We start from the raw sequence: 27,062 nt of genomic DNA, 5'->3' as shown, positions 1-27,062 counted from the left end.
AAACTACCTGTTTATGGTTGTTGAGATAAGCTGTTAATAGTCTGAGACTGTTTCCTTTGATGCCGTAGAATTCTAGTTTCTCTAGTAGTGGTGTGTGCTCAACACAGCTGAAGGCCTTGCTTAGGTCACAGAATGAGACCTGAGCAAAGCCTTTGTTCTCAAAAACTTTGAGGATGTAACTGACTACCATGTTGATTGCATCAATGGTCGACGGATTCTTCCTAAACCTGTATTGTGTGGCATTAATTATTCCTAGATTCTCAAAGTGAGATGATAATTGTTGGTACATGATGCATTCTATTACCTTGGAGAATGCGGGTACTATTGAAATAGGCCTGTAACTAGATGGAGAGTCTTTATCTCCCTTTTTGTATACTGGGACAATCCTAGACAGTTTTAACTCATCAGGAAAATATCCCTCAAGTTAGCACTTGTTTATTCAATGGGTTAAAGGGTACAGAATGCAATCACACACTTTTTTTTAGCAGGTTGCATGATATGCCATATATATCTAAGCTATCAGATGATTTCAGTTGTTTTATGACCCCTTGTAAATATCTAGGCGATACTTCGGAGAACGTTAGCATGCTTGTATTTAGTGACTGTCTACCCCAATTTTGGGAGAGTAGCTCTGATGGACTAATGTCTGGTTTGATAATTGCGTCTTCTATTTCTTTCACTGAATTAATATCGCATTGTAGGTTTTTTTGGCTTGCAGGATCACTTTTTTGTATTCATTCCTGCATTCCACATTGGCTGATTTGGCACAGTCAGGCTTCATACTATTCTATATGTTGTACAGTAACAAAACTTGTTTCTTTAGATCTGTCAGCTGTTTAGTGTAACATATATTTTGTCTGTTTTGAGATCTGGATTTGTGGCTGCTGTCCATTATTTTGATTTTCTTTATGGGAATACTACGGTTAAATAGGGTCAAGAATGCATTAAAAAATCTATCAAATATTATTTTGGCTGGCAGGTCATTACTTGATGTGTAATGTCCATCGACACTACAATGGCCAAACCAGTCTGTGTCAGCAAGGGAATTACGAAATGTGTTAATTTTATCCTCAGTTATGGGTCTGGTAATCACAATTGTTGGGACAGGTCTGTATGCATTGCTCCTATTGAGGGGAATTTTACTTGCATAATTTAGAGATACGGAGTGATGGTCAGAGAATGGGAACACTACAACTTCGCATGTGTTTTCAGTGGTCTTGAAGCTTACAAAGATGTTATCTAAACATGCTTTGTTTCTTGTGGGCCTGTTATTAACATGATGTAAATTGTATTGCCTTAGTAAGTTTTCCAGATCTGCAACACTACCCTTACATTTAGTAACATCAAAATCAGCATTCAGATCACCTCCTATTGCAATATCATAGTGTAGCCATATAATATTACTTAGACAAGGTGAAAACTGACCATGATGTCTGTGTTGGAGATTCATAGGATGTTGTTGATGTGGTCGACACATTTTCCCACAAATTATGCTAACATCTTCTTAAGGTATATGGCTGCAGTGTAGGTGGCTGCACCAATGTTGGTCGAATGGATGAAGTGGTACACCCTCTTTATGGCTCATGAGTAATCCATATAGTCTGAGTGGTACTGGTGCGTTAGCTTTTAGTTGCTTGACATCTTTTTCAGACCATCCTGTTTCCTTAAGAAGAGCCTTGGCTTTCTTGTCCACTCCATCACTGGGATTATTCTCTTGTGGATTGTAAGTAGGATCCTCTAAAATTTGACAGATCTTCTTATCATAGACAGTAGAATTCCCCTTGTCCACAGGTAACACTACTAAGTTTTCATCTTCTTGCAAACCCTTGAGCGCCATCTTCTCATCTCCTGAGATGTTTATTTTAAGCGGCCTGGCTCTGGTTAGAATTCTGCATATCTCTCTCTCTCTCTCTCTCTGAATCTCTTCTGGAACAACTGATGGCAGAGTGTTGACCACTTGCTCCTCTAAGCTGATGAAACCAGAACTGGTAGGGCTCTTAAGGTGACTGCAAAGCTGAGGTCCCTTCCAAAATCTCTAAAGTATCATCATCTAATGTGTGACCACTCAGACCAACCTTGTTGATATCAAGTGTTTGCGGCACTCTAATGGCAGAGAACCTGATCAGCTGGGAAGAAGGACACCAGCTCAGTAGACGATGCAATGTGGCTTTGGAACTACCACAGAAACATTGGGAAAAAATTCCCTTCTCCAATAGTGAACCTCAGACAACTGGGGATAATTAACAGGACCAGACCTCATATTGAACATCAGGATGCAACTACCTCCTCAGAAGATAGCTACAGTCAGTCACAGGCAAAACAGGGAACAACATTAACCACTGATTTGGAAACCTGTGCATCACCACTGGCTTCAAGTGCTCGTAACAAATGGAAGTTGGTGGAGTGACAATATCTTTCACTATAGAAGTGAAGTTTCGACCACATACCTGAAATTTGTCTTCTCATTCATTATTCCACTATAGAAAACGTTTGCTTCCACTTGTGTGAACCAAGTTTTTGATTTCTGTGGCCAAAAGTGTGTCTGATTTGATGCTTATATGGAATGGCACAAATGAAATGTTGCTGGAGCAGCTTGTATCTTGCATTGTTGGCTTGATTTACAAGTATGCACTTTATTTACATAAAACTTGTACTTTGTTCATGAAACTGGGATCACCACTAAAATTATTTTTTTGACTATGGCAGTTAGTCCCCACTAAAAACTGCAGAATGTTCAGTTCTTTTAGTAATCAACACAGTTCATAATTTTGTTGAAAACATAATAATGAACCAAGGCAAGTAAATTGCCATGAATGAAAACTACTACAACTACTACTACTACTACTACTACTACTAGTAGTAGTAGCAGCCTTTTTCTTTGTGCCTGTCTGTAACTCAATGCTTCCTCTCTGTAGTTAGCAGCAATTTGCCTTTTCATTTTTATTGCTATTCCATCCTGGACTTTCCACACACACACACACACACACACACACACACACACACACACACACACACATGCACACATTCATAATCTGTTTTATAAACTAGTAGCTTTTATTTAGTTTATATGTATTCATTCATATTGACTCTGTACTGTATGAAAATACATTTAAGATGTGCCATTTTAAGCTTAAAATTTACTGTTTATCTCTTAAAAGAACTAATATAAGCATTTTATTGTGTTCACAGTAAATTTCTCATGCTGACTGCCAACTCTTCAGTGGGGCTCCTGCTACTTCTACAACACAAAGATATCATAACTAAACTTTTCCAACAAAATATTAATGAAATTCCATCCTTTACTTCGTATTTCTTATCTTCAATTATTCCCAACATTTGCAATACTCTGGATGTTACTGTGGAGATCTGCTTATTGTTGTCTCAGTTGTCATGGTGCATTGAACAAAATGATGCAAGGTTGTGGAATAAGAAACAGCAACAACTGCTTAATGCTGTCTTTTCTACTGCCACAACACTAAGAGGTATGTAAAATAGTTTCCATAATAGACCAGTCTGTAAAAGTAGTAAGCGCACTACATAAATATTAATCACCTGGTATGTCAAAGTTAATACAATCTTTAGGGAGCTGCTGACTGTCAGAAAGGAGATGATGCAGAGTGTAACTATTTGGAGAGTAGGCCTATAGCCTGACAATTAGAGAATGCTTAGAGTGAACCTGTGCAATCTTATCTTTCCTCCATTGATAACAAGTCTCAAGCTGAAGTGAAAAGACTGGTATAGCAGAGTCCATTGAAGGAACTGGCAGATTTCAAATGTATCAGATAATAGGACCATCAACAATGGCAGATATTGTTGTCTACAAGGAATTCATATCAGGACTATAGCAGTAAGATAACAATGACAGGCTAGTAGACATTCAGTGTGTCCCACATTGTGGCTTAAAAATGCTTCACAGCAGTGCAGAAATTTCTGCAGGGTGTGAGCCATTTCTGAATGTATAATCCAGAAGCAATTGCTTTGCACTGACATTAAAGTAGGGTTACATGCAAACACAAGATATTTGACCCAGTCCATAAAGATCCATTTAAAGTAGAAAAAAAGGAAGAGTCATGTTTAACATCCCAGAGACAGTTATGTCATGAGAGATAGGACACAAACTTGGTTAGGGAAGGATTGGGAAGGAAATTGGCCATGCCCTTTTGAGAGGAACCATCATGGGATTGGCCTTAAGTGAAACCAAGATATCATAATGGAGATTGGAACCTTTGTCCTTCTGAATTTGAGGCCAGTGTAATAACCATTGTGCTACCTTTCTCAGTCCCATCCAAAGTGGGCAAAGATATATCAAGAGTGGACCTGGAATAAATGGAACATTGTAATGTGGTCAAATGAATCACATTTATATCTGTATTTGTATGACCTACAACGCCATGTTCATCACAAGTGTTAGGTAACGTTCTGGAAGACTGTCTGTGTGTGTGGAATGAATCAAAATCGAGGAGGCTCTGATTTTCTTCTGGATCGGTTTTAATGATGTGTGCTTTGATTGAAGGAAAAAGTATCGAGAATAACACCAACTGCATTGAGCTGCTTGAAAATCAGAATTCACAGTTTATCCATAACTTTAGTGAGAATCGTAACACTACCATTCATATTTCCCAAGTTGATATTTCTTGCACTCGCCAAATTAGTGCTACCCCTTATTGGCATGACAAAAATTCAGAATCCAACAGAAATCTGACCTGACCTTACTAAAGCCCAGATATTTACCCCATGAAAATCTCTAATAATATCTGGAGGGAGATGGTGAACATGGTGAACATTGAAAACAACACCCCTGACTCTGTCACATCTGCATAAGATGTAACAAGACATAGTGGCAGTTATATCTCTTGCCCCATAGAGGAAGCGCTTAACAACAAAAAGGCTTAATTAAAGGTAGACTGTTCACACATGTGTGGACACCCCCCCCCCCCCCCCACACACACACACACACACCACTGGGCTGAGTAGTGATCTCAGCCAAAATCTTGGCTCAGTGGGACTGTTAGTGCCGAGAGACAGTGTGGCTCTGTGTGTGTGTGTGTGGGGGGGGGGGGGGGGGGGGAGCAGGGGGGAGGGGGGAGGGTTCTTCACATAAAAAACTTATTAAATCCCAGGGTCTAACAGGGTCTAATATGTCAACAAAAATAACAAATTTTTGAAACTATAATATAATTCTATGGATAAAAAATCACATACATATAAAAGTATTGAAATTTGCAAGCTTTCGGAGCCAGTGGCTCCTTCTGCTGGAAGAAAGTTTGAAGGGGAAGGATGAGGAGTGAACGAAAAAGACTGGTGAGGTTTAGGAAATGAGAAGAGCTTGGGAAAGTCACACAGAACCCCAGGTCAGGAGAGACCTACTAAACAGGATGAGAAGGAAAGGTAACGTAGAAATGGATACATAGTCTATATGGAAATTATTTCTACTTCTACTACTGTGGTTGTTAATTGCTGAGTTTATCCTAAATGCACTTTTGTCCACCTCAATCCAAATACCATTAGGGAGTATATGTATTGTCAGGCAAGAGTAAGAGTCCCTAGGTTCCTGAAGATGCTTCTGTAACACGTTTGGTTATCAAACTTACACACTTTTCTTATTGTGCACTTTTGTAGAATGAACAGTTTTTCATTTTACTTTCAGTGCCACAGAAGATCTGCACTACTAACCATTTTCTTTCCTGTTCCACTCATAAATAGAGCAAGGGAAAAATGTCTGTATGCCTCCTTATGCACCCTACTTTCTTGTATCTTATCTTCATGGTCCTTATGTACAATGTATTTTGTCAGAGTAGAATTGAATTTGAATTTATTCACCTTTGAACATTTTGTGTGTTGCTGGGGTAATTATTTACATATAAAGCTAAGAGACGTGACATACATAAAAATTTCATGATATAAATATCAGTGACACATTGTTACATGTAATGTGAAAGTAATATGTGTGGGAACCTCTTAACCAGTGATTTTTACAACTTAGTATGACAGTGGTCAGAACTTTATGTCACTCATACTCTTTCATGGAGTAGTATGCTTCTTGTTTAAACCACTCTGCTAGAACATTCTTAAATGTATTATAGGAAACAAAATGACCAGCTTTTTGGATTCTATTGTAAAGTCTGGGGCATAGATGTTTGTGGCTGTTGTGAACCTTAGCTAGCCTATTTTAGGATACATCAGTTGATTGTCCAGTTCTTGTGTTGTGACCCTGTATAGGCATCTTAAGGCTAAAATAATTTAAATTCTCTTTAACACTGACAAGGTAACTATACATTTAGAGACTTGGGACTGTCATAATACTGAGCTCTTTGAAGTGATCTTTACACAATTCTCTTGGAGTCAGTGCTGCTATACATCTGAAAGCCTTATTTTGTCACTTGAACACGGTTTCTGAGCTGCAGCAGTTACCCTACAGAAGAATTCCATAGGTAAGGTGGGAGTGGAAAAGTGTAAAATATGTGTATACTAGTAGAGTTCTGCTTACATTATTCCTCAGTCTGTACAGCAGATAAATCACTCGAGAAAGTTTTGAGCACAATTTCTCTGTATGACTTGCCCAGCTGAGTTTCTTATCTTTGTGGAAACCCAATAATTCGATTATTCTTTATGTTCAGTAGAAACATTGAAATTGAAAACAGTTTTATTGTTATTAATTTATAAATAATTTGCCTGAAACGAGTTAGTGCATTGATCCTTGTTACATTTACATTATGTCACATCTCCTCTAGATCATCAGCTTATGTGATTAGAGTTGTATTGTCTGCATACAGTACTGCCTGACAAAGCAATGGTAATTCATTCATATATACATTGGTTGGAACTTAAATAGTGGCAACACTGCTGTGGAGACACTATGCAATGGAAACTACTATTGTCACTGATAGCACACATTGTTGACATACCTACCTTACCTCCAAACAAAAGGACTCGCCTGTCCCACATCACCAGCGTGCACACAATCGAGGGAAACACAGTCATTTGTCAGCAAGCAGTCTAACGTAATGGTGTCACTATGTTTTCGAAACAGGAACAATGGAGTTGGATCAAGATTGAATGTGCCAGAGGTCATACAGCACAACAGTATCATCAAGGTCTTCAAGAGGCGTGCGGAGAGTTGGCATTGCTGTACAGAACAGTGGCACATTGGGTAAAAGCAAACTGTGGCAGACATGCATCGGGCAGTTCGTCCTAGCATCTCTGAAGAAGAAGTGCATGCTGTTGCCATGTTAGTGGACAGTGATTGATGCCATACGATTCATGAGTTTGCCCATGAAACCAGATTAGCACATATGACTGTGCTACCCATCCTGAAGGAACACCTTGGCATGCAAAAAATTGCATCACAATGGGTTTTGCATGAACTGACGGAAATGCAGAAATGGATGTGTTATGATGCTGCTCGGATGCACTTGGAGCACTATGAACATGAAGGAGAGGCTTTCTTATGCCTTATCATAACACTGGATGAGACATGGGCTACATTGTATGAGCCAAAACTGAAATGCCAATCGAACAAATTATGGGTTGCCACGAAAGTCGAAAGTGCGTCAGAGCCCCAGTATGGTGAAAGTTAAGGTGATTCTCACGTATGACTGTGATGGTGTTATCCTAACACATTATGTTCATCCATGGCAGACTGTCAGAGCACAATATTACTTACTGTTCATCTTTTGAGTATCACTTGTGACCAGCTTGACAAAAGAAGCAGCGACACTTTCTGCGCAACCCACCCACCATTTTGCATGAAAATGCGTGGGCGCATACAGGACAAGCTGTGGTTGCTCTGTTAAGTCGATGGGACTGGGAAGTACTGTACCATCCACCATGCTCCCTGGACTTAAGTCCTTGTGACTTTGATTTGATTCCAAAGATGAAGGAACCACTTCGTGGCATTCGCTTCAGAAGTGTTCCAGAGATTCGACAGACAGTAGACCACTCCATTTACACCATCAACAGAACAGGCTCTGTTAATGATATACTATGCCTTCCACATCACTGGAAATGGGTTCTAGATAATGCTGGTGACTACTCTGAAAGACAGTAACAGGTGCAAACATGTAACTCTTTTGTATCGGTTGTGAATAAATAGTTGCCACTATTTAAGTTCGAACCTTCGTACAATGAACAGAAATGGACCCAGTACTGAGCCATGTGAAAGACCTTTTGTAACAGGTAATGAGTTTGACTTTTGGTTGTGTATAATTACCACCTGCTTTCTGTTGCTTCGATATAACTCAATAGGGTGAAGGGCACAGGCTGTTTTCTTAGTCTCAAAATAATCGTATATTTTTGTGATGATAGTCTCAATTATTTTGACTGTGTAAAGATGAGGTCTGAAACCAGACTGTTAAGAGCTAAGTAGATTATTTTGCTCAAAGTACTGGTTCAGTGTTTGTGCAAACAATATTCTGTAATTTTTGATATGATTGGTATGAATGAGGTGGGATGATAGGTATCAGGAGATGCTTTTATTATAATAGTAATATTTAGGCAATCTGGGAAGATTCTTCATGTAGCACTTGGTTGATGATTTTGTTTAGTGGCAGTAGAATTTCTTTCTTTATAATTTTTATTATATGATTTGAAAGTCCACAGAAGTCCTCTGCTTTAGATTTACTAAGTATGGCAATTGCTTCACTAACTTGTCTGTAGGATACATGAGACCAGCTGAAGTGTCATTTTGCCAGAACTGGTAAAGCAGGCATTTACGGTATTTGGTTGAAATGGAATGTTGCTATGTTTACTTTCAGAACTTGCCTGTGTTTCCGTGCTGCTTTAAACTTATTTGTCAAATTGAGCATGTAATTGTCATTGGCTTCCCTCTAGGCTGCTCTAATTTCTGATCTATGCACGATTCTCACAGCTGTGTAAGCTTCTTTCTAAGCTTGATTCTGTTGAAGTCTGTCATGGTACACCATCTCTAAGTTTGCACAGGTGTAACATATACCAGTTTCTCAGTTCTTGAGGTTTATTTCTCTGGTTCTTCTTTGTGTGTTTTCTGTGATATTTGGGACAACATTAGACAAGGATTTCTCCTATAATTCTAAAAAATTCTGTGTTGTATCATTGGTAGACATTAGTGAGTACTGTACCCTAGTTTATGCAATTAAGATTGTTTCTTAACTGATTCAAAATTATGTTCATTGTCTGGCCTGATTGCTCTCCCGAGTTCAGTTGAAGAACTGTCTGTTTCTGTTTAGAGAGCTCCTAAGCAACAGCCCTGCATGATCTGACATCCCAAGGTTTACAGTTTTTGGGAGTGAGCTTCAAATGCTGTTTCTCTAAAATTTCTTAAAAGTGTTTCTCAAAAAGTGTTTCTAAAGTATCTCCGTAACATTTGTGTATTGTTCTAACTTACGGATAACAAATCTAGCAGCCCACCTCTGAATTGCTTTGATGTCTTCCTTCAATCTGACCTGGCATGGATCCCAAATGCTTGAGTAGTACTCAAGAATAAGTCACACCAGTGTCCTATATGTAGTCTGTTTTACAGGTGAACCACTCTTTCCTAAAATTCTTCTAATAAACTGAAGTTGACTATTCACCTTCACTATCACAGTTCTCACATTCTCATTCCATTTCATATGCCACAGAACAGGATTGGGGGAATGTTGAGATTTAATTGGGCAATTCTGATGGCTGGTTAATGAAATAACTAATTTCGAATATCTATAGGTGTAGACAATGCATGCTTCTAATGAAGAACGGGATACACTATAATTTTTCTCATGTTGGTGTATATTTATGATTACATTTCTTTCTGTCACACATAATAATCATTCTTTTATATGATCTGAAGTAATTTAATGACCTACAGAAACAAAGTTCATCATCTCATTTCTAATGCAGATTTATATGTCCATACAAACTGACTTTGTGAATACATATTTCTGTTCAGCCAATTCAATAGTTTCAAATCCAGAAAGACAGAAATTCTTTCATGTAATGCAATTTTTGTATAAAATATTCAGAATTCTCAGTGAAGACTCTTCTTCATGATGGGATTCAAACAAGAACAAATTACTAAAGGAAGTAAAGGATGAACATTTGACAAATAATGTTTCAATGACATAGCTCTTCAAACAGATATGGAAGACAAACAGAACAACCCACACCACTGTCCAAAAGATCTGAGATGTTACAGCTACAACAAATATGGACATGTACCATTAAAAATATGACAAATGGAAAATCTTTTGTCAAAGCAGTGATTTATAATTAGTTGTTCTATGCTTTTATATTCCATAAAAGTGTGCGGCAAATTCATTCTAAGTGAAACAGAATTTTTTTTTTGTTTTCAACAACAACCACTTTTTTGTTAAAAGAATAAACAACAGGAGAAACCAAAGTTAAAAAACTACAATCTTAACACAAGATGTCAGCATGAAAACGTAGTTGTTCATAACCGTCCCATCCTCCTCTCCCCCCCCCCTCCAATGACTTCTCAAGGTGTTAATTAGTAAACTACAGAATTACCACCACTTGATTGCACCATTGAGGCTCAATCCTCGAAAGTGCCTTCATCCAAAAAATCAACTAATTACATGTTGGTACTGATCAATTTGACACTGAATTTTCCCATATTAATGAGCTTGTGAATGTGTTGGTGCCTCACATTGATCTCTTTTGTTTGAGTAACATGCACATTGTTGTGACCCAGTGCAGTGGCACCTCAATTATCACAGAAAACGCTTTCCTGTTTTTCACAGAGACATGCTTGAAGGGATATAATTTCTTGTGTTGTAGTTGCTACTGTAGCTGATATAGCTACTGACTGTTGCCATTTTGAAGTCCACAATACCTCTGCCACCGCTATCTTAAAAAATACAGCCCATCATTGACTGAGATCTGATTCATAATCAGCATCATAGTAAGCTACAGTTGAGATGTTCCACTTTTTTGTAAAGTTGGTCATTTATGAACTGTGCCTTGATGCATCTCGTAATTCGTTTTTCTTATCTGATTTTATCATTACCTGGAGTCAAATCTATATACAGTCTGCAAAGCACATCCCATGCCCAATTTTATGCCTTTAGTCATATATACAAATCAACCAACAGCTTGCTGATAAGGAATGTGATACGGCCCATCATCTGCCAGTTTTTCCTCACATTTTTTTTAACTTCAAACCAGGTTCAATTGGATATGCAGCCAGACACCACCAACTGAAGTGGTGTGGTTTCAGTTGTCTGAAACTGCAGACTTGTGTGAAAGTTGCGTTTGTGTGAGGGTGTGTGTGCATGTGTATGTGTATCTATTGCTGACAAAGGCCTCATGGCCGAAAGCTATAATTGTGTGACCCCCCCCACCTTTTTTTTCCGTATCTTCCAGCATCTGAGACACTTGAAGACACAGGATGGTGATGCCATTTAAATGCTGTATGATAGGGAAATGTCATGCCTATACATGTGGAATATGACAGGCTTTTAGTGAGACTGGATTTAATTATGATATGTGAGCATATCCACTGGTAACTGAAACAAATGTGAGGGCAAATGACATTGTTATGCCTAGAAATGTTATAAAGTTTGCACTGCACTGAACTAATAATTGCTTATTTTCTTTCTTCGTTGAGTTAGTATGCTTGTTTACATAAATTCAGAATGAAAATAGTGTGTATCCTGAACTAACACATATGATACATTACCTTTTATTGTGAAAAAAATCATTGTTCCTGTGGGATTGTTAATGTGACTACTATTCCTGTTGGATGGGTAATGTAGAGATAAGTTTTTTCTGTTTTGACAAATGAAATAAGTATGTACATAAATGCAGAACAGCAGAAATATTCCTGTAGAATAAAAGCATCACTAAACTCCTTAGCAATGAAACATATATGTATGAAAATATCTTGCAACAAGTGGAATGCTTGGGAAGTGTAGTTGATTGTGGTATTATCAGGATCCTTAAAGAATGATTTGGCTTTTCTGTTTGGGTTTGAATGATTTATAATTTTTTATAGACAAAGAACTATATGATGTCGTCACTAAGGGGCTAATCCAAGTTCTTATGAAGTGCTGAACCCTACATCCCCATACATGAAGGATGAGAAATGCACCAAAAAGTATCCTTGGGCACAAGTAAAAGAGGCCTAAATGGATGAGGATGGGTATCTGTTGTAAAGATGCAAAGCATGCAAGGACATGGGATGTACAGTTACACTTAAAGTTAGAGGTACCATGCAAGTTGTCATAACTGACATGTGCTGCTCCTTTCCAAATTTTTTAATTCCCACATTAATGTAGAGTTTTGTAACTCAGCTGAGGCAACTACATACATTTGCAAGTGCATAAACATATTTATTGTGCGAAAGCAGGGCATTGCTAATACTGACCCAAGAGAAAAAGTGCAGATATGTAGAGCTGGTCGATAAGTGAGCAGCAACAAAGTGACTTGGTAGATATTGACCCTCCCCCCTCCTGCAGTTTTCTATCTGTGCCATATGAATGACTTTGTCTGAACTTTGCTTTATGTGGAAATGCCAAAATATTACAAGTAGAATCCATCACAGAAAGAATGGAAACATCATGTTTAGGGCACACGCATCATAGGCTGGCAATGTGTGGGGGCATCAGAGGCCCTGGGCATAATTTACACTGTGTGTTTAACAGGAGGAGGAGGAGGAGGAGATTAATGTTTAACGTCCCGTCGACAACGAGGTCATTAGAGACGGAGCGCAAGCTCGGGTGAGGGAAGGATGGGGAAGGAAATCAGCCATGCCCTTTCAAAGGAACCATCCTGGCATTTGCCTGAAGCGATTTAGGGAAAACACGGAAAACCTAAATCAGGATGGCCGGAGATGGGATTGAACCGTCGTCCTCCCGAATGCAAGTCCAGTGTGCTAACCACTGCGCCACCTCGCTCGGTGTGTTTAACATGCTATGAATGTTATTGTGCACAATTGCTACTGACCTGTGTCTATGGCCCCATCAGTTTTCAGGCCCTCAAAACAGTTGATGGACAGGAAGAATCCAGAATGCAGCAGAGTGTGCACTGATATGAATCTTCCTGGCAGATTAAAACTGTGTGCCGGACCGAGACTCGAACACAGGACCCGAGTTCTAGTCTCAGTCTGGCACACAGTTTTAATCTTCCAGGAAGTTTCAGAAAAAATCCACATTCTGGGAAACATGAGAGGCTATGGGACTTTTGGAAGATGATGGCCATTCAGACACTGTAATGGAGGCTGCTGTACTGTGTTGGTCATCTATCAAGTTGAGAGAGCTCTATGGTGTCATGTTGAGCATCAGCAGACTCTTGAACACTGTGTCACTTTGGAACAAATATAAAAACCTCATTATCAGAAGAGATCACACACCATTTCCAAGGGACAGCACAGGCCAACAATGACATATTTTTCAACGAAGCAGTGAAATTTATTGAAGATGAAGTTTTTACAATAGTGGGAAAACAGCTATCTGGTTTTGGCATGTCCACCCTATAGTGAGTAGAAGAGTTGTCCATTTATTTGCTCAGGGAGCTCAGTTACAACACCACAGCCTTGGAAGGTTAGTCATCCATCCTCCAGGATAGCTGAGACCTTGCTCAGGGGAGCAAGAACTGCCCACTTGATGATCGAGCTACCCCTGAGCCTTGTGAATGGAGGAAATGCTCCCTTGGAATGTGAGCAATAGCAGTGGTCATGCTACTCTGTTGCAGCAGTACAAATTGATTGCTGGGACAAATGCTCGATGTCACTCAAGCATTCAACTGAGGCACTTCTTTGAAGCATTTGGACATCTGCGGTAACTTGATGTTGATGGTTGAAGTGGTTGTCTTGCTTGCAGGGGCCTTCCAACAGATGATGCTGGTCATCAAGCGAGACATTACAGAAGACAAGATGATTGCATGCCTCAAGTCTTCACCACTGTGGGCAAACATAGAAAGATTGCAACACACAACTAATATGAGAGTCCAGCTCTGGGCTCTTTGCTCAATACCTCCTTCAGATTGGTGAGGGTCACTTTACAATGGATTCAGAAGGCTTAATAAATTTTGAAAACTGCTTCAGCCATGTTGTAAGCTCAGAAGATAACCTAATTAATGAGGTTTTTGTAGCTTACAGCAAAACTTGTGCAACAAGGAATGATTATGTGAAAGAGCACTATTAGTGTCCAGTAATGAGTTGGTGGGAAACATCAATAAAAAAAGTTATTGGTCTAGTATCTTATGAGGAACCACCTATATGTCAGTCGATAACCGTGATGACAAAAAATTACATTACTGTGTACCCTGTATTCCTTCTAAACTCATTATAGCTGCTGGGGGTGTGATCTCACAAATTGGAGCTGAAGATGGGTGTGCCTGTCCTACTGATGTGTAACCTGGATGCACCAAGATTGTGCAATGTCACCAATTACATGTCATAGAGATGAAAATGCATATTGTGCAGGCCACAATCATCACCATTGGAGCAAATGGAGAGATGGTATTGATACCATAAATTCCTATAGTGCCTCTTTGAAAGTAGCCTTGATAACTATAAATAAGAGATAGGGACAAATGACAAAAGTGGCAGGTATTCATCTGAATGCACCATGTTTTTTGCATTGACAGCTCTACATTCGTTGCTCATGCGTACTGATAGCCAGAAGTCTCTGCATATATGCAGAGAACAAGAAGTCTCAGAATGTTGTTTACAGAGACATATTCAATAGATTTCTGGCTCTCTGTACACACCAAAGATGATTACCTCTCCCTCCTCCCCTTCCTCCTTCCCCCCTCTCCCATCCCCCTGCCGATGTTGCATGGTGTACTGGGCTGTATCTCACACTGTAGTTAAGTTTTGTGGTGGTGCGTATGCATGGATAGGGTTTTCAACATTAACATTTCTTTATAAATAACTGTTTAACTGTAGGCTATATCATGAGGTGTAGCTAGTTGGTATCTATAATCAAGTATTCACCAATATGCATTTTCCAACATATCTGTGATGCTTTCCTATGAAGCAAACAATCTTCTGACTATTATTCTGCCCTTCTTTGTGTACATTAAATATTGTTTGTTAATCCTATTTGGTATGGGTCCCACACACTTAAGCAGTATTCTAAGATGGTTGATACATATGATTTCTGCGTAGTATTGTACAATGTAGATGTTAACTCAAATGATAAATCAGAGATGCTACAGGTGACCAAGTCAGCAGCATATGAGCCTCCCTGTGCATTAGCTCATACTGGATCAGGTGATCAAAAAGTGTTTTTGGCTAATACATTAAGTTTCCAAACATGGTTGTCTGACAGTGACTTTCCAGTATTGTATGAAACTTTGTCACACACCATTCAGTATTTTGGAACCAACCCAGCTGCATCTCACTACCTTACTCTGTGGATATTCAACATTTTGATAATTACAACTTGCACTCTGCACTTATTTCTGATTTACATGTTATTATTTTTCGCAAATCAACACTCCGTTGTCACAAGCACGTGTGTTCGTCATGAGCCTTCAAGTAGGCTCACTGCTCTGAATTTTGTTTCCCATGCTTCTGCTGTAATCTCCAGTGGACTGTCTGCCCACAGACCCAACACTGCTGTTTCCAGTCATTTCTATACCGCTCTATCTTGTTAGGTAATGTAACTACAACTGAGCCTATGTGCCCATTCCATTTCATGTCACTATAAATTGTTACAATCAGATATTTCTACAAGTTGACTGAATTCAATTGGGATGCACTCATGTTGTAGTTATGTGTTTTATGAAGTGCACAGTTTTACATTTATGAAGATTTAATACAAGTTGCCAATCTTTCACATCACATTCAGATCTTATCCGAATCTGAGGGGATATTTGTGCAGCATTTTTGAGATAGTGACTTATAATAGACAACTGCACCAACTGCAAAGAGTCTGGGGCTACTGTTAATATTGTCCAGCAGTTCATTAATATGCATCATAAAACAGGAGACACCAGGGGTGCACCTGAAGTTACTTCTTCTTCTGCAGATGACTCTCCATACCAAGAAATTCTCAGACAACTTACATATTTTGTTTGGTAATCAACTTTTGTTAATAATCAGTGGTGTGATTTTAAATCAAATGCTTTTCAGAAGTTGAGAAATACTGCATCCATCTAACTGCCTTGGTCCATAGCTTTGAGAATGTCACCAGGAAAAGCACAAGTTATGTTTTACATGAAGCATTTTTGGAAACTGTGCAGGTTGCCATGGACCAGATTATCTGCTCAAGATGGCTAGTCATGTCCTAGTACAAAATATGTTCTGAGATTTTACAATAGATGGATTTCAAAGAACAATAATTTTGTGGATCACTTCTGCTACCCTTCTTGTAGACTGGTGACATCTGTGGTTTCTTCCAAACACTGGGCATTGTATTTTGTTCTTGGATATACATAATATAATGGTTAAAATATTAGCTAACCCAGCTGCAGATTCGGTATAGAATCTGATAGGAACTCTGTATCGCTCATCTTTGGAATGGTGCAGGAAGTAAATGGCACAATACTCCTGTATATTCATTTGAGAATGGAATATATCATTTCTTTTTTAGGTATTATACCCTCAGTGTCAGTTCCTGTTTCATTCATGAGTGCCTGGAACTGATTTTGGTGGAGTAGTCATTGCTCCATGATGAACAGGCCTAGGTGAACTCATGTTAATTATCAGATGTTCTTACCAACAACCTGATTCCGCCATAACAGTTATAGAATCATTCAAGGAAAGACTGTGGTCAGTAGCATAGAAATACCCAAATCATGGAGTATTACTTTTAAGTGACTTCAATCTACTGAGTATAGGCCGTGACATCTATGGATCCAATGCACATAGTATGGACAGCCTTGTGAAGTACTTTTAAACATGTTTTCTGAAAACTGTGTTAAACAACTAGTTAAACAATGCACATGCAAGGTAAATATTTTTAACCGTCTGGCTACAAACAAGCCTGATCTAATCAATAGCGTCAGTATAGAGACAGAGATTAGTGATCACAATGTCACTATAGTGGCAATGAGTACTAATAAATCCATCAAGAAGGCTAGGAGAGTATTTCTACTAGAAAAAGCACATAAGCAGTTGTTAGCATCCTGTTGAGACAGTGAATGGACGAAATTATTGCATCCTTGATTCAAAAAAGAATGTACAAAAGTTGATAGGCAAAAGTTAGTAGAAATCCATGCATCTGTAAGATGATCAATGCTGAAGTGGTTATGGGCTGTAACTGAACAAACAACCTGTCAAATGATCTGTCACCTTGATGTTGTTTGTGAATACTTTTACCTTATTGAAGACTTACAGTCACCTTCTCAAGTCTTCTTGCTGCAGTTGCTTTGCTATGCAGTGCCACTAATTGTGCCATGGGACTTCATTTCCAATTGAAGAGGGTCGAGGACTGTAAGAGAACTCATGTCTGTACCACCTCACTGTAATTGGCCTTTTAAAGAACTCTTGTGTATTTGACTGTCTTCATATTTAACATTTACAATGTTAGGTGACAATCTGTCAAATAAATTACCCAGAGAAGCATATCTGAAGTGAATCTCAGAACACCACCCAAGAATTTTTCTTTTGCTTCTGGGTGCATGAATTGTCAGTGGAGGGGCTTCCTCTGTGCCTTCCAAAACAACACCAAACTGTGATACTAAAGTGTAAAAGCCACATTGAGAGCAGATAGTAACTGTTGACAGCACTGTGTGTTGCCAGTGTCCTGCACTCATGCCTCTCTCATTATCTCTGCACAAACCAAAATTGAAACATGCACAGAGGAGATTTTCCATGTGCTAACTACATAAACAGTGTTTTTACATGAACATCTTTCATCTGATTGCAGGGAAGAGGTGAAACAAGTTGTTACACCACAGATCCCCTCACTAAGATTAAAGATGTTGTGTAAAATAACTTAATTATCTAATTTTAACTTTATAATAATGTCATACTCTTTAATAAATTACTAATATTACCAAAATAAATGTCTTGTGAGACTGAATTCAATTTCTCCACTCAACAAAATATGAGTGATCATAACCCTTAAATATGTCATTAGTAATTAATAATCACTTGGTGTACCAAAGGCAAGTATGTAGCTTATTTTTCTATTTTTGGATAGTGTCTTTAACATGTGTTTGTGCTTACTTTGTTAAAGGCTAAGGAGTCTTGTTTCTAAGTTCACTTCACGTATTTGTCAATCAATAACTTTGTAATTATATTGTTATATCTAAAAAGAAAGATGATGAAACTTACCAAACAAAAGCGCTGGCAGGTCGATAGACACACAAACAAACACAAACATACACACAAAATTCTAGCTTTCGCAACCAATGGTTGCCTCGTCAGGAAAGAGGGAAGGAGAAGGAAAGACAAAAGGATATATATCCTTTTGTCTTTTGTCTTTCCTTCTCCTTCCCTCTTTCCTGACGAGGCAACCATTGGTTGCGAAAGCTAGAATTTTGTGTGTATGTTTGTGTTTGTTTGTGTGTCTATCGACCTGCCAGCGCTTTTGTTTGGTAAGTTTCATCATCTTTCTTTTTAGATATATTTTTCCCACGTGGAATGTTTCCCTCTATTATATTCATATCATTAATTATATTGTTAGCTTTTTATAGCGGAAGGGCAAACCCATAGGAGATTCATTCTGTGTAACCAGTCTTGATCATTCCATTACTTTTGCTCAAAGGCAATTAACTTTATGTTGCTTTTCAATTTTTGTGTACCAAATCACCAGGTTCTCAAATTTATTGAGATAAACAAGAATTAGTATCTTATTTACCATAAGGAGTTACATGCCAACATTTCACTCTACACTACCTACTGTGACTTGAAATCTCACATTTGCTGTAAGGTAATGTATAAGGAAACTAAAATTCAAAGAATTAATCATCACCCAAGTGCTTTGAAGAATACTTCTATAGAGTGACTTACAGTCACGTTATAGCTCCCTGTCCCTGTAAGAACTGCACTCACACCTTATCTTTTGAGCAAGTACTGTGTACATACATTATCGTTTTTGTGATGTGGGTGTCCCTTTCTTTACCACTATACATGAAAGAAATCATACAGATCTTTCATTCCACAGATCTGCCTGACTGAAGATTATGCCATCTCTTCTCCAGGTTGATCCATCCCTTTTTCTCTCTCATACCTACATAAAATGTGGTCCACCCATCTTAAAAATCTGAAATTGTATGCTTAATTTATGACCCTTACCTTATAAATTTCAGTGACAAAGTTTTCCGTAAGCTTAGTGACTTTTACACAGCTAATTAAAACATGTTTCTTGCCTCTTTCCTTTATATCTCTTCTTTACACTTTTCATAGTTCTGTAAGTCACCTATATGTCCTCGAAATACTTCACAACAAGTCTTCACTCACAGGCAGTTATCTTTAAAGGCTGTTGGCCAAAGACTCATTCCTTGGTACTAAATAATAATATTATTCTGTGTTCTTTATTATTCACATGGTTACATCCCATTTACTTTAGAAGAAGGAGAACTGAAAACAATTGTTCTTGTACGAAAATTAGCTACTCCATATATTAAAACATAAGATTCCCAAACTTGAAACTGACACACCGACAATCATCCTTTTATTGACACCATTTCATGAACAAATCATCGCAAAAAATTTTTTCCCTCTTTGGCTTGTACATTCCACCTGAGGGGGGACAGTGCCAACAGCACCAATCTGCCAACATGTTGTATGTGGGCGAAACAATGTCTTGGTGAACCGTTACATAGCTGTTGCCATATTCAACTGACTGGCTGCCCCGTTGCTAGACCTAGACACACTGCTGTTGTGTTGGTCAGCTGCCACAAAAATGCTGAAGCAGATTGCTGCTACATGTCTAGATATAGAAGCAGTACTTCAAAGTCTTCAATTTATTAGACATACTGTTTTTACACTCTCTTGTTGACGATTATTTCAACATGCAAATATTTGTCATTGTTGACCCGGTTGCAATGGTTGGCTAATCTTGTTTATGTCATATGTTGTGATATTTCATGCTTATTTGGTTTTATCAAATCACCAAATAACTTAAATGTAACAACTATATTGGTCGACACCACAGCATATGTTCACCAATTTCTTCTTTGGTGGGTTTACTTCAATTACTCAAGGCAACGTCATGTATTTCTTCTTTTTTGTGAAAATTATTTTTTATATTTCAAAACCTTTCTTATTTCAGTGACTCTTATCCATGTCATTCACTTTCATCACCAAATGACATTTTCAGCCTCAGTCCTGTCATGAAACTGAATCAAAATGAAGTGTTTATGAGTAATATCTTTATGGTTTGTAACTGAATTAACAACTTCAGAAAAGAGCTGTCACCTTGGTACTGTTCATGAACACTTACACCTTATTTAAGATTTGCAGTTCGCCATTTCCTATATTTTCTTCATGCAGTGGACATGTTACACATTGCCATTAATTGTGCCATTGGCTTTTATTTCCAGCTGGAAAGAGTCGAGGGCTGTAAGAGAGTTCACGTCTATAACTCACCACAAAATAAAATAACTGCCCTTTTAAGGAATTCTTCTGTATTTCATTGTCCTCATATATAACATTACAGCATTAGGTGGCAAGTCTCTTATTAATCAGAACATATCTGAAGTGGATCTCAGAAAAGCTCCTAACTGAATGATATTTTTCCACAGTTTTCAGTCAATTGTTTCTGGGTGTTTACATTGTCAACAAAGGTGCTTCCTCTGTTCCTTCCAGAACACTGTCAAATCATGACACCAAAGTATAAATGCGAGCCACAGAGCAGGTAGAGTCTCTTCACAGCATTTTGCCTTGTGGATGCCCTGTGCTCATGCTGCTCACAACATCTCTGCACAAACTAAACTTGAAGCACACCCAGTGGAGATTCTCTACACTAGGGGTGGCCGACCTTTTTGGCAGATAGGCCAAATTTATGAGAGGGGAGTTCCCTGTGGGCCACATTACCAATTTTTGTTTTGTGAACCAAAACAAGAAGAAATATTAATTTATTTTTTAAAGAAAATAAATCAAATCTGAGGAAAGAACATTTATACATTTACTATATAACTGAATGAAATACAATGTTGGTGGGATGTCTGGCTTCGTTTGACTGAACTGAGTGAGTCAATGTTGATGGCAACTGAAGTTGCTGCTACACACAAAGAGTTTTCCAGATCAACATCAGTAATTCATGTTCTCATTTGTGATTTGATGTAATTCATCTGACTAAAAGGCTGTTCAGACATGTAAGTGTAGCCCAAATAATGAGATCATTTTTGATATTTCTTCTTGTCCAAACATGTTTTCTAGGATCTGTTCCAGTCCAATCTGATTAAATTTATCTTTTAGCTGTGCATCGTACCGCATTTCACATCTGTGTGTGATACTGCATTTTGCAGTATTCCATTTGTAAATGTCCCAGTACTGAACTGGTGTCTATGGAGTGTGGCATCGATAGGTCATATTGACCATGAACAACATGATCTTTGACTGATATTGCACATTCAAGCCAGCATGTTATTCTAGCAGTCTGCATTTATGTCTCTTGGTGTTTACATGTGTTCGACTACTGTGCAAATATACACTCCTGGAAATTGAAATAAGAACACCGTGAATTCATTGTCCCAGGAAGGGGAAACTTTATTGACACATTCCTGGGGTCAGATACATCACATGATCACACTGACAGAACCACAGGCACATAGACACAGGCAACAGAGCATGCACAATGTCGGCACTAGTACAGTGTATATCCACCTTTCGCAGCAATGCAGGCTGCTATTCTCCCATGGAGACGATCGTAGAGATGCTGGATGTAGTCCTGTGGAACGGCTTGCCATGCCATTTCCACCTGGCGCCTCAGTTGGACCAGCGTTCGTGCTGGACGTGCAAACCGCGTGAGACAACGCTTCATCCAGTCTCAAACATGCTCAATGGGGGACAGATCCGGAGATCTTGCTGGCCAGGGTAGTTGACTTACACCTTCTAGAGCACGTTGGGTGGCACGGGATACATGCGGACGTGCATTGTCCTGTTGGAACAGCAAGTTCCCTTGCCAGTCTAGGAATGGTAGAACGATGGGTTCGATGACGGTTTGGATGTACCGTGCACTATTCAGTGTCCCCTCGACGATCACCAGTGGTGTACGGCCAGTGTAGGAGATCGCTTCCCACACCATGGATCCGGGTGTTGGCCCTGTGTGCCTCGGTCGTATGCAGTCCTGATTGTGGCGCTCACATGCACGGCGCCAAACACGCATACGACCATCATTGGCACCAAGGCAGAAGCGACTCTCATCGCTGAAGACGTCACGTCTCCATTCGTCCCTCCATTCACGCCTGTCGCGACACCACTGGAGGCGGGCTGCACGATGTTGGGGCGTGAGCGGAAGACGGCCTAACGGTGTGCGGGACCGTAGCCCAGCTTCATGGAGACGGTTGCGAATGGTCCTCGCCGATACCCCAGGAGCAACAGTGTCCCTAATTTGCTGGGAAGTGGCGGTGCGGTCCCCTACGGCACTGCGTAGGATCCTACGGTCTTGGCGTGCATCCGTGCGTCGCTGCGGTCCGGTCCCAGGTCGACGGGCACGTGCACCTTCCGCCGACCACTGGCGACAACATCGATGTACTGTGGAGGCGGGCTGCACGATGTTGGGGCGTGAGTGGAAGACGGCCTAACGGTGTGCGGGACCGTAGCCCAGCTTCATGGAGACGGTTGCGAATGGTCCTCGCCGATACCCCAGGAGCAACAGTGTCCCTAATTTGCTGGGAAGTGGCGGTGCGGTCCCCTACGGCACTGCGTAGGATCCTACGGTCTTGGCGTGCATCCGTGCGTCACTGCGGTCCGGTCCCAGGTCGACGGGCACGTGCACCTTCCGCCGACCACTGGCGACAACATCGATTTACTGTGGAGACCTCACGCCCCACGTGTTGAGCAATTCGGCGGTACGTCCACCCGGCCTCCCGCATGCCCACTATACGCCCTCGCTCAAAGTCCGTCAACTGCACATACGGTTCACGTCCACGCTGTTGCGGCATGCTACCAGTGTTAAAGACTGCGATGGAGCTCTGTATGCCACGGCAAACTGGCTGACACTGACGGCGGCGGTGCACAAATGCTGCGCAGCTAGCGCCATTCGACGGCCAACACCACGGTTCCTGGTGTGTCCGCTGTGCCGTGCGTCTGATCATTGCTTGTACAGCCCTCTCGCAGTGTCCGGAGCAAGTATGGTGGGTCTGACACACCGGTGTCAATGTGTTCTTTTTTCCATTTCCAGGAGTGTATATTTATGTGCAGATATGTGTGGGACAGATTGTTCAGTATACCACTACATGCATCCTGTTCCCATACTGGTGACCCTGAAGTTTACATGTCTTCTGCGACTACCACGCCTGGTGTTGTAGCATCAACAGGTTATGTGCATGCCGCCATGGCCGCTTCACCCAACACTTTGTTTGAAGATTTGGAAGCTCAACAATGATCGCCTGACTTCTTCATTCCTTTGCCAATGACCAGTTATACATTAATTCACAGTGATTTGTGATCTCCGGCCATGTTAACCTCAAACTTTGTCACTCTACAACGGTCGAATGCTACACCGCTAACAAATACAATGGACTCAGGTTTCGTGTCACCAGACTGTGCTAGCCAATGTGTGAAGTTTGAAGTTAACAATATTCAGGACTGTGTACCTACTGATCAATCATATAATGCTCAAAGCGACCTACATCCACACACATACTTTGACTCTCAATGGGCCGCAACGACAGTTACTGTGGTGCCGTGTGCAGTGCTACCATTACCGCAAAACGCACCCAGCCCCTATCAACCATGACCTGGTCAGGTTTTGCCTCATTTGCAAACTAATATAGGACATGTTAGTGTGCACAATTCTCCATGCTCACCCCCCAGACCGGTCGCTCAAGTTTTCGACCACGCTGGTTCGAGTGCATCATTCGCTGTTTCACCTTCCAATGGTGTCTTACCACACCAGAGTGACTTTCCACATGTTCCACTGGTCATTTCTAGTCTGACCTCACAAGGCGTATCTTCAACGTGCGTAGAGAACTCAAACTTTTGTCATTCAAGTTCCACGTGCAACACCAACGCTGCTCTCCCCCACGCCAGTTACCAAGTGCAAGGTTGTCAGCACACACTCACCACGCGTTCCGGCCTGCTCCACACTGTGCACACAGCCACCCTCTCCACACAAGCACATGCTGCGCTCATGTTCTAGGCATGTGACTTTCTGGTTGCCCTTTCCCACTTACGCTAACGGCTACGCCTCATCGTGCCCTACTCGTCCAAAAACTTTGTTTCATAACAATGATCAGTCTCGTGTGCTGTTCTCAGTTTCTTTCATCACTGATGGAATGATGCACAAGATAGTTAGTACTGCCGGCCCTCCTATTAGGCACAAGGTTAGATGCCTCAACTCTATTAAGTTGCACGTGGCCCGGCAGCAAATTAATGAACTTTTGGAGGCAGGTATCCTGCAACCGTCAGACAGCAACTCGTCTTCACTGATTCACCTTGCCCTCAAACATGACGGTTCTTCTCAAATGTGCAGTGATTACAGATGTCTAAAAACTCCTACTGTCATAGACAATTACCCCGTGCCTAACATACATGATTTCACTCATATGTTATCAGATGCTACAATCTTCAGTGTTATCGACTGTAAATGTGCCTACCACCAGATTTCCGTAGCTCCAGAAGACATCCCTAAAACAGCAATTATCATGCTACTTGGTTTGTTCCAATACAATTTCATGCCATTCGGCCTGAAAAACGTGGCACAAATGTGGCAGTGATTCATTGACTCCATCTTAAGACAGTTCGAGGTTTGCTTTGCATATCTGGATGACATACTCATTTTCAGAAAGATTGCTGAGGAACATAAAAATGATTTATCTGTGGTCCTCCAGACCTTGAACTCCAACGGCATCGAGGTCAACAAAGACAAATTCCAATTGTGCCAGCCTTTCGTCACTTTCTTGGGTTACACAGAATACAGCCTCCCAAATCTCACGTGCAGGCCATCATGTCAATGCCACCCCCTGCTACTTACAAAGAACTCCAACGTTTCCTTGGCACAATAAATTACTACCACCATCAGCTGCTCTCTTCCACCGCTGTGCATGCACCACTGACAGACTCGTTGCCAGATAAACAGACTTCAGGACTCAAACCTGTTTGCTGAACTGCATCTATTCCGGAGGCCTTCAATGCACTAAAGACTTCTTTAGCCCACGCCGTGAGCCCACCCTGACCCCTCGGCCGAGTTGTTCATCACTGCGGATGCCAGTGACATCGCAGTGGGAGCGGTACTACAGCAATGCAAGGCAGACACGGTTCCCCTCTTCATTTCTTCTCTAAAAAACTATCAACACCTCAGAAGAAATACTCCACTTTCAACAGAGAACTCCTTGCAGGCTACAAGGCCGTCAGACACTTTCACCCTGACGTGGAGGGTCACTCGTTCTTCGTCCTCAAAGATCACAAACCACTCTGACTAGCAGATGCTTTCTGCACCCCCCCCCCCCCCCCCCCCCCAAGGACCCACCCCCTCGACGTTTCCGCCACTTTGATCTAGTCTCCCAATTGACAACTGACGTTTGCTACATCAAAGGCAAGGACAACATCACCGTAGATTTTTTCTCATGGATCAGTACTATTTGCGCATCATAGACTTATCCAACTTGCCCGTCTGACAAGCCTCTGACGAGGAATCTCAAGCTCTCCTCGCGGACCCTCAAACATCCCTTGTGTTTACCAAAGCTAAATTCCCCAGTGTTGTGGACAAGGTGTCGTGCAACTCTTCTGCTGGTACCTTATGCCCATGCCCCCTGCCCCCCCCCCACCCCCACCCCCCCTCCGCGCTGGCAGGCCTTTGACGTGTTGCATAACCTCGCTCACCGCCCAGACCTGGGCACACAGCTGTGTCCCCTGTCAAGACAACAAAATCAGCCGCCACACCACCCCACCACTGGGCAGGTTCGACATTCCCCAGGACGATTTCACCATGTACATATCGATCTTATTGGTCCTCTTCCAGCTTCAGAGGGCCACAGGTACCTTCTATTCACAATAAACCACATGTCCCGCTGGGTAGAAGCAGTTCCTTTACCTATCATCATGTCCGAGACCGTGGCCAAGGGTTTCATCTACTCATGGATTGCTAGGTTCTGTTGCCTGACCCCCATCACCACCGACCAGGGTCGACAGTTTGAGTCTTCTCTGTTCACCATTTTGTGTAACATCTGTGGCATGAAGAAAATTCATACCACAGCCTACCACCCACAAAGCAGTGGGTTGGTAGAAAGGTAGCACCGCAATCTGAAAATGGCCCTCAGGTGCCACGACTACCTCTGGTCCAAAGCCCTTTCATGGGTGCTTCTCAGTCTCCGCTCAACTTTCAACCCTGACTTACAGGAAACTATCTCAGAATTCACTTTCAGGGAGAACCCCATCCTACTAGGGGAACTCATTCAGCCTCTCAGGTACCCAAAGATTCCCCCCCCCCCACCCGGATTTCTTAAGTCTCATGCACACTCACTTCAAACATATGCGCCTGAACCCACCTGACTTACAGGAAACTATCTCAGAATTCGCTTTCAGGGAGAACCCCATCCTACTATGGGAACTCATTCAGCCTCTCAGGTACCCAAAGATTCCCCCCCCCCCCCCACCCGGATTTCTTAAGTCTCATGCACACTCACTTCAAACATACGCGCCTGCACCCACCTATCAGCCACTCCCCGCCGGACACTTGCGTGCCAACTGCTCTCAACACTTGCTCCCATGTGAAGCTGAGAGATGATTTGGAACAACAACCTGTGCAACCACCTTACCTCGGCCCCTTTAAAGTCCTCTGGCAGGGTGATATAACTTTCGACATCGTCATCAAAGACTCTCCCCAAACTGTTTCATCACACTGACTCAAACCAGCATTCGTGGACCCCGATTCCCCCATGCTGGCTCAGTAAGATTCTTCTAACGACTCTCCCGCCAGTCTCTCTCCTGCCGTGGAGTCCGACAACGTTTCTCCTCCAGCCACCATGCCGATTTTTTCACCCGATGCCTCCCCATTGCCATTTGCAGGTTTCTTGGATATGTCAAT

General features: G+C 41.1%; 1 protein-coding gene across 4 annotated transcripts in view; it reads left to right on the top strand.

Annotated features, from left to right (window-relative positions):
* LOC126412775 (protein broad-minded-like) overlaps window positions 1-27,062 on the top strand; it is a 273,178-nt gene that overhangs the window by 62,055 nt on the left and 184,061 nt on the right. For all 4 annotated transcript variants that reach the window (XM_050082544.1, XM_050082542.1, XM_050082545.1 and 1 more), the window contains exon 2: window positions 3,190-3,482. In XM_050082544.1, coding sequence (XP_049938501.1) covers window positions 3,190-3,482 — 293 coding nt within the window. The remainder of the gene's footprint in view (window positions 1-3,189; window positions 3,483-27,062) is intronic.

This window comes from Schistocerca serialis, chromosome 7 (genome assembly GCF_023864345.2).
Source record: "Schistocerca serialis cubense isolate TAMUIC-IGC-003099 chromosome 7, iqSchSeri2.2, whole genome shotgun sequence".
In the NCBI taxonomy this organism is placed as follows: Eukaryota; Metazoa; Arthropoda; class Insecta; order Orthoptera; family Acrididae; genus Schistocerca; species Schistocerca serialis.
This window is presented reverse-complemented; position numbering and strand designations above follow the sequence as displayed.